Below are 16,650 nucleotides of genomic sequence, written 5' to 3' on the forward strand. Positions count from 1 at the left end.
CAGAAAATGACATTTACTGTGTTTAGTTAGACCTTTCTAAGAATGTGGTCATACACCTGAATTTCATATAGCAAAAATTTTAAGAATAAATAATTGAAACCATTCATTTGCAAAGGCAATTGTTTTCAAATATTTCTAGTCTTTTTAAACTGATGTGTTCCAAGACTGCCTCATAAACATTTCTTTGCAAAAAAGAGTAGTCCTTACGTTTTCTATCAAGCAATTCTATTTCTGGAAGGTGGTAGATTATATATAAACGATACAGGTTATATTGGCACAAAGGATTTTGGTAGAGACCTACAAAGGAAGAATTCAAGTTAGGATGTCAGATTTTGAAATTAGTTTTACTTCATACTTGATAAAATATGGGAAGTTTCAGGGTTAATATAAAACATTAAAATATACAAATCTATATTTCACAGATCAAATGACCTCAAAAACTCATTTACCAGAACACTTAAGTTTCTTACTGAATAAATATTTTCTGGACACTTGCTAGAAACTACTAGCAACTAGTAGCCACTTGTCACTGTGCAGATATCAATTAGGTTGTTGACCCTAATTTATTACAAATGAGGACAATACCAGCATACTACTATATGTAATTTAATAAAGAATTAGATATAAGCTGTAGGGGTCTTGATGCTTCTCTTTATTGTTAAGTGTTCACTTAGTTCTCTTCTTCCTGTCCTGTTAGCCACAAAGGTACTTGTGGAGATGTGCAGAAATGCATGCTATTCTAAGTTTTCTTCCCCCAACCTCAAACCATTGTAAATGGTTCAGAACATTTAAGTACCAGCAGCAGAGTCAGAGCTCCTCAGGAGCAGGACTGAGCAGGTGCAGGCCCTGTATTTTCTTTACTTCAGATCAGACACACGTGACTGATTTCCTATGTGCAGGTACTACACAGGTGCTAGGCTATCTGATGTGCTTCCCCCAGTAGAGAGACTGGAGGTGTGGATCACACCGATACAGAAGAGCTCTTGCTACCTTTGACATCATGCTTTTAAGGCATAAGCCTGTAGGTCATTTTTCCTTTTTCTTTTTTTTTCTTCTCTCTCTTCTTTCTTTCCTCTCTTTCTTTCCCTCCCTTCTCTCTTCCTTCAATTCCCTTTCCTTTCCTTTCCTTTCCTTTCCTTTCCTTTCCTTTCCTTTCCTTTTTCCACCAGGACAGGACTTCATGGCTCTAGACCAACACTTTCAGGTAGGAAAAAAGAGAAATGAAGAGACACTCCACAGTACTGAAGCTTCCCCCCTAGTGCCTTAGTACTCCTAAACATAGGTGGCATATATTGCAAAAGAGAACCCTCCCAGGTGAGCTATTCCACAGACCCTTGTAGGTACATAACTATAAGCTATAAAGCTCTTATTTCCAAAGAAGAGGAATAACACTTTTATTTTTAGATGATATTATAAAAAGCTGTTTCAGTACAACTTGAAATGTGATTTTCAGTTATATATACTTCCTTTCCAACCTCTCTTCCCCCCCCCCCCTCTGCTCTAGCATACGGTGATATCAGGAATTGACCATGGGACCTGCGAGTCCTAGCCTATGTGTCATCTCTCTACTATCTCTGCCCCCTGTCTTTAGCTCTTGGATTTTGGCTATGCACAATTCCCAGAAAATACTTCTGGAAAATTCATCTAGATAGGAGAACCACTAGATGGCAGTAGTAGAAAGAGCTCTAGTTACTGTACAATTCCATCATTCAGCCAAACAAGGCTCATTTAATGTTAAATTTAGGAGTACTGCTGAAACATTTGACTATTCATAAAATAAAAGAGGACTGAAAAAAGCATTAAAATATACATTAGAATATCTAGAAGTCAGTTAACATTTATTTTAAAAGTTTGCTGTATAAAGAAGGTCATGGACATGCTTACAAACAAGCTGTTAGACAAATTGAGAAGGTTAATCATTCAGATGTTTTCTGTGTCTGTAATAAAACATTCTGATATTTTTCATATAAACACAAAGCTTTCTGGCTAATAAAATTGTTATATATAGCTACTCCTTGTTGAAGACATGTGCTTTAGGAGGACAGAAAACAGGCAATGGAAGACACCTGGTGCTTAATCAACAAATGTTATTTATATGAGTGAGGAAAGGCATAAAAGAGAATGTAGAGCTAGAAGCAACAAAGAGATTTGAAAGAAAGGAAATATGCATACATGTATGGGGGGGATAAAAGAAAAACTGACATGGAAAATCTGCAAGATTCCTTGAGGGACAAAAATGGTTTGAATTTTAATCTTAAAAGAAGGAATTTAATGTGGTCACAAGCAATTATAGCTATTGGACAGGGAATAGAACGGATGTATACTAACTAAATCAGTAATAAGGACAGATTTTAAAAAGATCCATAGGGATTGTGCATTATAGTTTGAGCCAGAAAAAGACAAGGACTTCAGGGATATAAAAGTGAAACAGTTGTTTTTAATGAAAACTTATGAGAGAGAAACATTAAGAATTGCTTTAGTGCAGAAGTCTTCTCTGTGGTTACTGTCTTAGAGAATCACATATGACACCTCATAACCCTCTCATACAGCAACTGGGAATAGAGTGTTCCTAGACTTAATGTTGTTAATGGAAAATGGTTCAACATCTTTCATTGATGTTTACTTTTGGTATAACCTTCATATTTTCATTTTTTTTCCCTTGAGAATATTGCCATTTCACTTGTTTTCTTGACCTTTTCCCCTAGTCCTTAATTAACTAACTTCTTTATGTAAATTATGTTTCAGTGAAACAGAACATCAAATTTGGACTTACAACTATTGATATGACCCTACTTAGTAAAGTGTCTTAATAATAGAAGCTCTAAGTGCTTATTTGTGGTTCATCTTTAATCTCCTCATAATTAGAATCTAAGTGACAGCAAGTCAGAAAACTGAGCTATCAATCCAGCCTCTGCTTGGGCAAACTTTAAAAATATAGAATTAATTATTATTATTATTTTTTTGGCTTCAGGGTTATTGCTGGGGCTCTGTGCCTGCACCACGAATCCACTGCTCCTGGAGGGCATTTCCCCCCCCCATTTTTTGTTGCCCTTGTTACAGCCCTTGTTGTCGTTATTGTTATTGTTGCCATTGATGCTGTTGGGTAGGACAGAGAGAGAAGAGGAGACAGAGAAGGGGAAAGATAGACACCTGCAGACCTGCTTTACTGCTTTTGAGGTGACACACACTCCCCTCCCCCCTTACGCTGGTCCTTGAACTTTGCGACATGTGCGCTTAACCCGCTGCACTACCGTCAGATCCCCAGAATTAATTAATTAGCTATGTAATCTTTACTGCTCTTCACTTTTCCTCTTGCTCTTAAATTTTAGAAGGTTCTTTTTTTTCTTCCATGCTACTAGACAATTAACATTTCGGATTTATGAGTTGGATTCATGCTACCAGAATTACCATAAATTAAGTTTCTAAGATATTAAATTGGTTTCCTGTGTCCGAAAGTTTTGAAAACCTTCTATGATGTATGGGTACATTCCTTTAGAAAACTATGAAGCAAAACTGCTTACACTTTCACTTTCAATAGGTTAATGCTATTTAATCCTCCTTCCCCCTAGGCTACTTAAAGAGTACACCTCAGTGGCGCCAGCACTGTCTTGCTTATCTTAATTTAGGATTCTGTGTCTAAGCAATTTACATCTGTCCAATAATACATCAAAATGTCTCTATCACTCTACTGCACACTAGTTTGAATTACATGAGTCACATGTGTGAAGCTACTCATTACTGATACAAAAGAGGAAAAAAATTAGTCATTTAAATAATTGGCTCCAGTTAATTTTTTTGAAAGTAAAGTCACTATGTTAAGACCACCTTTGGAAAACAGTGATGTCATTAATTATGTGCTGACACTGACATTTTAATAGATGGAAAAATAATAGAGTGAAATTAAAAGTTTGAGGTTCTGGCTCAAGATTACTTAGTAAGGTCAGCATCTCCTTACCACCATCTTATTTGCACTGAAATTATGGGCGAACAAAACTACAGCCTGTACTGAAGATGAAAATAATTCCCCATTGACATTTTAAAAATTATTTTATTATAATTTTAATAGTATATATATTTAGAATGGAGACAGAGAGAAATTGAGAGAGAAGGGGGAGATAAAAGGAGACAGAGATAACTGCAACACTGCTTTAAATTCCCCCCTGCAGGTAGGTATTGGGGGCTTGAACTAGGGTCCTTGCGCACTGTAATGTGCGTGTGTGCTCAACCAGTTGTGCCACTGCTTGCCCATAATATATTTTATTATGTTTTTTGATAGAGGGAGAAACAGAGATAGAGAGGGAGCAAAAGACAAAGAGACACCTATAGCAACGCTTTGCCAAATGGGAGGCTTCCCTCTTTAACAGGTGGAAACTGGGAACTTAAATCCAGGTCCTCATGCATGGTAGGACCACCTGGCTCCCAGTCATTCTTGATTTTTATTTTATTTTATTTTTAATTGCCACCAGGGTTATCACTGGGGCTCAGTGCTTGCATGACAAATCCACTGCTCCCTAGTTTTGATTTTTTTTTTTTTTTTGGGTAGAGACAGAAAGAAATTGAGAGGGGAAGAGGAGATAGAAGGGAGAGAGATAGGGGCTGGGTGGTGGCACACCTGGTTGAGTGCACATATTACAATGTGCAAGGTCACCAGGTTTGAGCACCTGATCCCCACCTACAAGAGGGAAGCTTTGCAAGTGGTGAAGCAGTGCTGCAGATAATCTCTCTGTCTCTCTCCCTCTCTGTCACCCCCTTCCCTCTCGATGTCTGGCTTTCTCTATCCAATAAATAAAGATGATAAAAAAAGAAGGGAGAGAGATAGACACCTACATATCTGCTTATGACTTTTCTTTCTCGAAAGTGTGAATCAGAGGCTTGAACCTGCATCCTTGGATATGTAACGCATGTGCTTAACCAGATGTGCCAATGCTGGGCATCCTCATTCTTGATTTTTAAAATGCAAACTGGACTAAACCAGGATAAGAAGAGTGGAAGGGTGAGAACTATCAGTACTCTAGGACAAAACAACAGTGGAAGACTTGGTTCTTTTTACTGGTTTTTTTTTTTTTTTCTTTTTGACTTACTCTATAAAAGGGTGTTCTCATAGTGATGGTATTTAAGAAGCTAAAATAGACTATTGAGAGATATAGCTCCACCCTCATTACTTAGTATCCTTCTTCACTGTCTGACTATAAACTTGAGTGTAATGAAAAGCAGAAAATATTTAAAAGCAGAATCTGTAGAAAATGGAGGCCCTCTTTTAAAGGGGCACTTTCTGTCTCAGTAATAAACCCCTAGTGCTAGAAAATAAGTCTGAAAAATTACAGAATATGTGAGTCTACATAAACATTTTAATAGTAAAATATAATGAAACAACATTTGAGAGAAAGGAGACTAAAGCTTAGGAACAGAATGGATTAATAGTTTGTTGCCCTTATAGATAGCATTTTTTTTTCTAGTACTGGGAAAAGGGCAGACTGAAGGTTCCTGGAAGTTGTAAGGCACAAAGTGAGTCTTTGACATTTGAAGATGTAGATTCTGACTGAGGAAGAGTTTGCAGGAGGAAAAATGGAGCTGAAAAGGGAGGGTGTGGAAAGGTAAGTTGCCTGGAGGGCTGAGGTGGGGCCCTCCTGAATCTGCCTGGAAGTCAGGAATTCCAGCTTCCAGGACCTCACACTCTGCAGCTAGTTGCAGGCCTCCCCAAGACTCCCCAGTCATGTGTCTCCTGGACAGTCTTTTGGCAGTTCTCCTCATAAATGCCATTGGAGGGTGCAATGCGAAGTGGATTAGAGTTTTACCCTCCAGGCTATTTTCTCACCCTCTGAAGAATTTATAACTGAAGTGGAATAATAGTAACACTTTAGCCTTTTATATGGCTTTACAACTTAAAAAGACTATTTTTTTAACATTTGAAAATACATGAAAATTTCATTATAGTTAATGAGCTGAATCTAATCTGTGATAAAAAATGCAGCTCATAAAAACTTAATCTGAGGATGTTATTGCACAAACAAAATTAGTAGTCTAGTAAATACGAATTATTTTTCCTGTATAAGATCTCTAACCAGAATGGGCATGTTAAAAATATGCTTGTTTGCTACCAAAAATCTTCAGAAAGGAATTTTCTTAGTAATACAGAATTTTTTTTCCCTTTCAAAAATAATGCTACAGGATTTTTAGTTGGGGTTATGATAGTGAAATAACTGGAATTATATAACTATTATTTTTAGTTGAGGTCACTTATGTTGTGACAGGACATGATACGTGTTGTGATGTGGATTTTTTTTTTTTTTTATGGTTTTCCAGAACCTGTTACTGGCGTATTTTCTTTGTGCATCCAAATTTGAAATAGTAATGGTAAAGAGTGCTCTATTAAGGATATTATGTGGAGTCTGTGGTCTTGTCTCCCCCTTTTTGTTTTTCAAAAGCACACGAATTGTCTATCAGCAAACCTTTTTATTTGATGTGGATATTATACTTAGGAGATTTTTAAAAATATTAAAAAATTTTTTTATTATATTTATTTTCCCTTTTATTGCCCTTGTTGTAGCTTGTTGTGGTTATTATTGTTGTTGTTGATGTCATTCGTTGTTGGATAGGACAGAGAGAAATGGAGAGAGGAGGGGAAGACAGAGAAGGGGAGAGCAAGATAGACACCTGCAGACCTGCTTCACTGCCTGTGAAGAGACTCCCCTGCAGGTGGGGAGCTGGGGGTTTGAATGGGGATCCTGATGCCCATAAGATAGCTGTCAGATGGGTGCAATTTCTCATCTTTCCATGACAAAACCCACCATCAATTTAGGCCATCCTCCACCATTGTGCATTGGATTCCCAATGCCTTCTCAGTTCCCTCCTCCTCCTGTCTCCCACACCCATTGCCCTGCCCCTCTATGACTCTGGCCTTGCTGCAGCAGATCACTTCTAGCCTAAGTTTCACCCTGTGTTTTGCCTTTCCTTTTTTCTTAGTTGCACCTATAAATGAGAACATGTAGTATTCATCCTCCTTCTGGCTGATCTCACCATCATGATTCCTTTAAGTTCCATCCAAGATGAGGCACTAAGATGATCTACACTGAACTGAAATGCTTCTGCACAGTGAAATTGACCATCTCCAAAATGGAAAGATACCCTATTAAATGGGAGAAGATTTTTACATCCCACATGGGACTAATAACTAAAATATAGAGAGAACTCACAAAACCCAGAAACAAAAGAACAAAGAACTCTATTAAAAATGGGGAGAGGACATGGGCAGAATCTTTAACAAAGTAGATATCTAGATGGCCAATGGACATATGTAAGAATGCTCAAGGTCACTGATTATCAGAGAAATGCCATCAAAGACAACAGTAAAAATGAAATATCACCTTACACCTGTGAGAAAGTCATACATCAAATAAGACAGGAACAACAAGGACTAGTGAAATTGACAAAAGGAACCCTTCTACTGCTTGGAGACTTCTCAGAACATTAGAAGGGGATGTACTCTATAACTAGGCAACTCCCCCCCACACACAGGGGTGTATCCAAAGATAACAAAAAATACATATCCAAATGGGTTTATGCACAGTTATGTTTGTAGCAGCACAATTTGTAATGGTCTTAAGAACCAGAAAATGTAGTCCTGTGCCTTATCACAAGAGTGGATACAAATATCTCCAGGTTTTTCTGGGAGTATGGTCTGGATATTAGGCTCCACATCTTCCTAAAGTAGGCTATTTTGGACACAACCTTGTTGACTAGGATTGGGACAACCTTTTATTTATTACTATTTTTTTTGTAAACTAATTTGCTTAAAATTTGAGTTTCTACTGGGACTTGTTAGAGAGAACATAGTAAAATATCCAAGGACCTGGGTTCAAGCCCCTGGTCGCCATGTGCCAAGGGAAAGCTTCACAAGCTTTCTCTCTCCTCCCCATCTCCTCCATCCCTCGCAATTTCTCTCTGTCTCTATGAAATAAGTATATAAATAAGATGTTTTTTAAATTAAACATATAACTGAAAAATTTGTATACATAACTAACTCGTGAAAAGATAATCCTTAGAATAATATGTTTGTCTTTACTATTAAGAAAATGCTTCTTAGTATATCCTCATTTGAATGAATGGGCTTAGCAACCCTATGTTATGGTCACAATTATACTTTCTTTAACAGTGGAAATGCAAGATTCAAAGCTTTAACCAAACTAAGACATGTTGAAATTTAAATTCTTGCCATTTCTTTCACTCATCATGTATTTACCATCCATTTGTTAAATATATATTACTTATTCATACATTAAGTATTTTCATGTATCCTACTCTGTTAAATAAAGGAGACCTAGACATAAGCAACTAAAGACCCTTCTGGATGATTATGAGGCTTACAATTCTCTTATTTTATTTAAAAATATTTATTATTATTATTTATTATTGGATAGTGCCAGAGATAAATTGAGATGGTAGGAGGAGATAGAGAGACATAATCACTCTTGGAACTTGTCTCCCTGTGGGTGGGGACCTGAGACTTGAACCTGAGTCCTTGCCCATAGTAATGTGTGTCAACTAGGTGAATCACTACCTAGCCTCTCAGTTTTATATATATGATAAGAATATGTTTTTCCACACAGAAAGTCTGGATAATAATTCAAATATGCAGGTCAAGTTCTGAGTCTTTTACAGAATAACAGAACACTGTGAAAAACTTTTAACAGTAGGGAACCTTGATAATGTTTCAAAGTAAGTATGAAATTGCCATGAGCTCTGCATTTTTAAAAATATTAGATTTAGAGACTCAATCTATGAGTGAATGACCCAATTTTTTCAATACAGTAGATACAAATAATAAGCACCAAAAACATATGAAAACTTCAGTGAGTGACCCATTTCTCTTCAATACAGTATATCTATTTATTAGCTATAAAATAGTAAGTACTGAAAATGTATTAAAACTTTTGTTATTCTCTATGTATTGATCTGATTCAGAACCTCCACCATTAACACCAGAGTACACATAATAAAATTATCTCAAAGAGTTCTAAAATGTGTTAAAAAATAGGAAAAATCTATCTATCTTAGGATATTATAAAATAGGAAAAACCAATCTATATCAGGATATTATAATAAAAAGAAATGTCTAAGTTCTGTAGTTTAAAAATCCCTCTCACTTATCTGAGGGTCTTTCCTTAGGTCCATCTAGGACCTTTATTCAGTATTGAGGTTATGTATTTATTTACTCAAGACTATAATTTGAAAAGTAGAATCTATCGTTTTACCAACCATTCTCACACTTGTTTCCAATATTGAGATTAATATCTATAAAGTTTGCTGTCCACCCATTTGAAGACTTATATAAAAACTTACTTTTTATATCAACATTATCAACAGAATTAATATACCACATAAGTCACCAATGTAAATATACAATTAGTGTTTTTCAGTATATGCATGGATATGGTGCATGCTTCACCATAATGTCACACCTTCATCTTCCCTTCCAAAAGAAACCTATGCCTTTTATTCATTAGCTACCACTTCACAACTTCCACATATCCCTAGTCTTGGGAGTACAACGACCTATTTAAAAATGGTTGTCTCTCAGTGCTGTTGTCTTCATAGATGTGCCTATTTGGGGGATTTCATCAAAATATAATCATCTTTGTATTGAAACTTCCCTTTGAAGTAAAAATTAAAAAAAATAAACATTCTATCATTTTTGTCATTTTCCTGTGGCAGGTCATATAATTTTATATACAAAACTAAAAGCATTTCCCATATGTAGATCTTTCAGTAATATACCTGAAAATAAACATTTTGTATAAACATTTTGTATTTAGGAATATCTAAGTAATTATAAATGTTGCTCTTCAAATTATATTAGGTAAGAAATTCAGTGTTATTACTAGTTCAACTTAAGAACAGATAAAAGGATAAGTTGATACTTAGAGTCTTCAGATTTAGTAATCCCTTTAATTCCTTCACAGTTGCATCAATATTGGTTAACTCATTGTGCTGTAGCAGGAGAATATGCAGCGAAGACAAACAGTGTAGTCCTACAAAATATTTTTACAATATTTTAAACATTGTTAATGTTACTTAATTATGCTAACTAAAGAAAAACAAAGGATATATAATAGTTGGTGATATAACAGATTATCATTAATATGCATTATTTTTCAGAATGCAGTGAAGCATAAGAATTCAAATAACTTATTGTGGTGTAGAAATATAGAGTCAGGGAGTTGGACAAAGTGCAGTGGGTTAAGTGCACGTGGTGCAAAGCACAGGATCGGTGTAAGGATCCCAGTTCAAGCCCCAGGCTCCCCACCTGCAGGGGAGTCCCTTCACAGGCGGTGAAGCAGGTCTGCAGGTGTCTCCCTGTCTTCCCCTCCTCTCTCCATTTCTCTCTGTCCTATCTAACAACAACAACAACAACAATAGCTATAACAACAATCAAAAAACAAGGGCAGCAAAAGGGAAAATAAATAAATATTAAAAAAGCCTTAAAAATAAATATAGAGTCAATTTCTTCTCATTCTATTGGATTAGTTTTTTTTTTGATAGCAATGTTTTTTGTTTGTTTTCTTTTACTATGGAGAGGTTATTTTCAGTGTTCTAAAGGTTTATAATGTCAAGGGGTAATTACTCATTCAATTCAGTACTTACCCACTAATTGTTCAACTAAATAGTTTCTTCACACTAGAGTAAGTTAAATATCACATCATGGTTTTGATTCTACACTACTCCCTTTGCTACAGTTTTTATCATAAGCAAAAGTGAAATACATGTTTGCGGTAAATGTATCATATTTTAATTGGCAAGTTTCTCTTTTTTCATGCTACATAGAAACATAGTAGAGATTATAATTTATAATGCTTTGATTCTATAGTATATAGTATTAAGAAAAAATGTTTTGTAATATACTTTATTGACTTCATAGTCATAGTACATCACGCACCTGACTTGAAATCATTAGTGATTGTTGTGCATATAAAATTCACTCAGAATGTAAATAGAATTTTATCTAGTAAAAATTAGAGCTAGTGAAAATACTAAAACTGTAAAATTGTCTTATTTTGTTACTGCACTCAAATATTACTAAAATATGCTGTCACAATATCTACTCTGTGTTCAACTGTGCAAAAGAATGGAAAAATTTCTTTTGAAAAGTTCATTTTATAATTTGAATAAATCATACAATAATACAGAGTTAAAGCTATATTCATATAATATAATTTAAATTGTATGTAACATTAATAACAGATTCCTTCAATATCAATAGAAATGTTAAAACATTTTACATGCAATTAGCAATACAATAAGTTAAAGCTGTTATTTAATTGAAAAGCAATTTGGTAAACAGCAAAAATTTAACATATACCTTCTATCTCAAATATTGCATTGTTGTTTAGATAGAGTTCCGTCAGACAGTAGTTTCTAGTTAGAAATTTAATTCCATGGAGCTGAAAATGAGAGAGAACAATATACTTATTATAATAATTACAACTACACACACACACACACACACACACACACACACACACACACACATATCCGTAGAGATTTAACATTTGTGACCAGTTAGTCCAGGCTATGAGTTTACATTTGAATCATCTTTGAGTACACTCTGATAAAAAGGAAAAACAGGCTAATTTGAAACAAATCTCTCTTACCACATCTTGACTAAACTCCTTAATGTAGTTTTCATGTCTCCACAATCTGGTCTAGCCTTTTGCTCTAACAGTGTTTCTCAAATTCTGCTCTATATAGTCTTATCAAATTGGCTGTGCATATTTACTACTTTATCATCACATATTACTAAGTTCTTTTTTTATGCTAAGGGTTCTCTTCTCAGATAATGCTGAGGTCATTTCTACATCTGTGTATGAGTCATGATTTCCGTTGCATGACTCTTCTTCCTGGTACATTTCCGATTATTCTTATGGATCAGCCCTAGGCCAACAAGTCATATTAAACCATGCCTGAGCAGGCTTTCACAGGAGGTTTCTACTGTTCCAGAAACTTGTTGAGACTATCCTTTGATCTCTTGCACTTCACTACTGTCTTCTTGCTGTTTAGACCCACATTTGTTTCTCTAAACTTCTACCTGCTCCAGCACTTTGAGTCAGCTCTCCCCAATGACTTTCTTTCTTTTTATAAATTTTGCACCACCACCAAGCCTTTACATTTCCTAAACTTTATTTATCTGACAGAACAGAGATAAATTGAGAGGGAGTGGGAGACAGAGAAGGAGAAAAAGACAGAGAGAACCTGCAGTATTGCTTCACCACTTGTGAAGCTTTCCCCCTGTAGGTGGGGACTGGGGATTTGAACCTGGGTCCTTGTGCATGATAATACACAAAATTCACCTCCACCCAGCCCTCCACCCCCCAATGTTTTTCTTAGTCTGAACTCTCTTTCTATATGCCTATGCTATGAACCACTTCCTTTCTTAGCATCACTGTCATTCTGGTGGACACATCTCTGCAGTTTAGAGGAGGGCTCTGTGATCTGAATGGATGCAAGGCAATTCTGCTGGGTCAGACCCAGTACTAACACCTATTGGCCACTATCTAATGGAAGGGGTGTGGCATGGCATCATCCTAATTATTTCACAGCTCATTTTATTTTTTTAACTAGGTTTTTCCTAATAACCCCTCTGTCCATGAACTTTTTTTTGTAAGAAAGATTAAAATGTATTATAAAAAATGATGTCACTTAAGGTATAGAGGACTGTGTGCTTGTATATGTGTTACATATAAAAGTATTACAAATGTAATTTACTGTGAATATTTTATATATAAACACATCTCAGAGAGTCTTTCTTAAACTGTTCTTGCCTGGCCATGTTTTGTTTTATTTTATTTTTTATTTTATTAGTGACTTAGTATTGATTTACAAAGTTATGATTTAACAGGGGTATAATTTCACACTGTTCCCACCACCAGAGTTCTGTGTTCCCATTCCCTCCACTGGAAAATTACAGTAGTTCTCTCAAATACAATAAAGTAAACCCCAGCCATGGGATTTTCAAAGAAAGAGAAATTCCCAACTAACTTGGTTATAATAATAATCTATTGCCTCTTTTAAAATCCCAAGACTACAAGGAACCTCCCCCATTCTCTTTAAAACTCATGTTTCTCTTAGTCTTAGAGACTGTGGGACTTCGCTTGTATTTCTTGATGCCTTTCCTCTCAATCCCTTAACCTGCCTCTGTTGAACTCAATTAAATTAACTCAATTAAATCAATGCAACCAGTGCCACCATGCCACATTATGCCACCACTGCCTTTTTGCTTCAGATTGTATCCATCCATATATGCTAAGCCAGAGATGCCAACCTTCCAACACCAATATTTTGGCAAGACTCATCATAACCCATGGGACTACCTATTTCCACTTGTGATAGTGCTTTCTCTAGCAAAGTTACAGATCCTAGATATACAGTAGGGCCTACGAGACTAGGTACATGTATACACATATCCATAAGTTAGGGACAACTATACACCTCAAAATAAAAGTGCTTAACAGTTGTCAGGCCTTAAGCCAGCACCCCCTGCTCTGCTCCATCCTCCACTGCTGATACTATGGTCTATTTACATAATCATTGTTTTGCCTGAGACCCGCCCTGCCTGCAGGGTATTAATTAATCCCACCAATTAAAACCTTCACAACAGTTGCTATAGAAGCTCTCTACCTTCCTGCTCTTTTCTTTTCTCCACCTTCTTTCCTAGCCATTTCCTTTTCCGACTTGCCACTTCTGGTTCAAAATATATAAAAAGTGTTGTCTCTGATCAATAAAGAAACATTGCATTCCCGCTCCTCCACGAGTCCTGGTCCCTCTCCCACGTTGCCGAGTAAGCAGCAGCCCAGGTTGGCTCCGGTCGAGTTCTCTCCAACCCAGCGAGCATGTGCCTGGGAAGAAACACCCTCACGCTAGCCTGGCAAACAGTCCCCTATGATTAGATTTAGAACCATTTAGCTCAGTAATCTAGTAGAAAGGCTAAAGATGGCACCATAATTTTTTTAAATCAAATATTATCTAGGCTAAGACATCCATCTTTCCTACCCTGACTTCACTTCCTTCAATCACTGTATCTACTCAACTAATTACACAGAAGTAAAATATATCTTAATCTCTTTTGACAGCATCAGCATTGTCATCATACCCTTATAGTCTTTAGAACACTGTATACAGTTGTTCAAGAGATATACTGATAAAAATTATTTATCAACTAAAACAATTATTGTCTCTCTAATAACATTTATTAGAATCACCAAACAAGTTAATGCAGTAAAAAAATATATATATATTGATGGAGTAGGACACCAAAGTAAAAACCCTGGGTTGCGGATGAGAGTGGATGTTCAGCTTCATAGGGTGGGGGGTTGAGGGGGATTGGATGGGACATTGTCTTGGTGGTGGGAATGGTGTTTGTTTTAATTATCTTTATTTATTTATTGAATAGAGACAGGTAGAAATCAAGAGGAAAGGGAGTGATAGAAAGGGAGAGAGACAGAGAGACACCTACAGCCCTGCTTCACCACTTGTGAAGCTTTCCCCCTAAAGGTGGGGACCAGGGGATTGAACCTGGATCCTTGTGCACTGTGCACTCAGCCAGGTGCGCCACCACCCGGCCCCCCTGGGAATGGTGTTTATGTACACTAATATTAATTTGTAATCATATAAATCACTTTTTTATTAATACGAGAGGGGAAAATTGATTGAATGTCTCAAACTTTTTAAAGTGCAGACTGAGTCTTTATAATACATAGGCTGAATCTTTGATATGTTGACTCTATTAAAAGCTTAGACCAGGGAGAACAGAAGCAATCGGTGGCACAGCTATATACAAATAATGTCAAAGAACATAAATTATTGTGATGTTGTGTATGATTCAGTAAATCCCAACAAAGGGATATTTCAAAGTTAACCCAATTGCCAAATAATGTGATTATAGCAATAACTATCTATCGTCTTCTTAAACCCTAAGACAGCAGGAACCTCCCGCTTCCTCTATAGAGCCTATATTTCCCCCAGTCCTGGAACCTCTAGGGTGGGGCTCACTTTCCTGCATGCTTCTCTCAATTCATACCAAATGATATTCCATCTGCCAATCCCAACCTAATCAACACAACAAGTACCACCTCAGCATGCTTCACTTCAGACTGTGTCCAGAGACATCAGGCATGGAATGTCAGCCCTTCACCCTCATTACTCGGGTGAGACCTTTCCTTTCATAGGATTCTCAAATTTCATTGCAGGAGGTTCACTTTCTAACAAAATCACAAAACATAGATATAGGCCAGGTCCTGTAAGATAGACCATATGTTCACATGTATCCATAAATTAGGTCAAAATACATACCTGAAAGCAAAAATACACAATAGTCTTAGTGAGTCAGTATAAAGTTCATAATGAAGTAGTGTCTACTTAGACTTAGATAACCTCCTCACCTACTTCCTATTACAGTTCTCTCACTCACTCCAAAGCTAACCTCATCAAAGCAAGGACTGCAAAAGTTGAATAAGGGCAAGAGACTGGCATACTTTAATGATGACTCTTTAGTCACTATCAGGCCACCCCATCAGTTGGGGCCCTAATTGGGGAGTCCTGAGATTTTGAAACAGACATGATGGGCCTAGACCTCTAATAAATCCCTCTCTCCATTGTTACTGGTCATTCCTATCAGGAACAACCCAATAGATCCCTTTGTGGGCCCCCCATAGACCTTGCCCTCAACTTGGATCAACAATGGTAGAGAATGTTCCATCCTCCTAAGGGAGGATGGACAATATAATCTATACTACACCTGAAGAAGATGGGTCCTGATATTGGGGCAAGTTGGAATGTTCCTATTGATGACCACAGAACAGAACGTGAGCTCAGATCTAGAGGGATACAGTGGTCACATAGGCTCGTAAGTTGAATATGAGCCCCAGATCAGATCAAATCAATGGGGTTTATAGTCAACAATATTTATACACCTTTTCCATATTTGGGAGCTACTCTCTTCCCTGATCCAGCTTTCTGGTCCTTTTGCCATCACCTCCCCAGACAATAATTAGGATCCACCTGCATGTTAGATTTCAGGCTCAGGCAAAAAACAAACATATAACCACCCCCCCAAAACACTAGTATAGCTACAGGCCCTTTTGAATATAACTAAAATATGCCTACTAGCTATCTACAAAATGAAGCCCCCCCCCAACTCTTCATCTGCATTATTCTAGCCTTTAGGTTCATGATTGGTCAACAATTTGGCTTTGTATGTTAATTCTATCTTCAACCACCAGGTTCCAGATGCTAGCATGATGCCAACCAGACTTTTGTGGACAGACAGCCCCACCCCACCAATATGTCCTGGAGCTACAATTCCCCAGAGCCCTACCCCACTAAGGAAAGAGAAAGACACGCTGGAAGCATGGATTGACCTGTCGACACCCATGTTCAGCAGGGAAGCAATTACAGAAGCCAGACATTCCACCTTCTGCATCCCACAATGACCTTGAGTCCATACTCCCAGAGGGTTAAAGAATAGGAAAGCTATCAGGGAAGAGGGGAAGGGATACAGAGTTCTTGTGGTGGGAATTGTGTGAAGCTGTACCCCGCTTATCCTATGGTTTAGTCAATGTTTCCTTTTTATAAATAATTAAATAAAAGAAAATAGTTGAC

At 36.9% G+C, this 16,650-nt stretch overlaps 1 protein-coding gene across 2 annotated transcripts in view; it reads right to left on the reverse strand.

The window, feature by feature from the left end:
* The window catches only part of LRRC72 (leucine rich repeat containing 72), a 71,140-nt gene that overhangs the window by 8,800 nt on the left and 45,690 nt on the right, over positions 1 to 16,650 (reverse strand). The window contains exons 4-6 of one of the 2 annotated variants that reach the window (XM_007531971.2): positions 11,357 to 11,438; positions 9,918 to 10,028; positions 208 to 297 (exon numbers count right to left, since the gene is read on the reverse strand). In XM_007531971.2, coding sequence (XP_007532033.1) covers positions 208 to 297; positions 9,918 to 10,028; positions 11,357 to 11,438 — 283 coding nt within the window. The remainder of the gene's footprint in view (positions 1 to 207; positions 298 to 9,917; positions 10,029 to 11,356; positions 11,439 to 16,650) is intronic. The other variant, XM_060196144.1, reaches the window with a different exon arrangement.

This window comes from Erinaceus europaeus, chromosome 8, assembly GCF_950295315.1.
Source record: "Erinaceus europaeus chromosome 8, mEriEur2.1, whole genome shotgun sequence".
NCBI classification, from domain to species: domain Eukaryota; kingdom Metazoa; phylum Chordata; class Mammalia; order Eulipotyphla; family Erinaceidae; genus Erinaceus; species Erinaceus europaeus.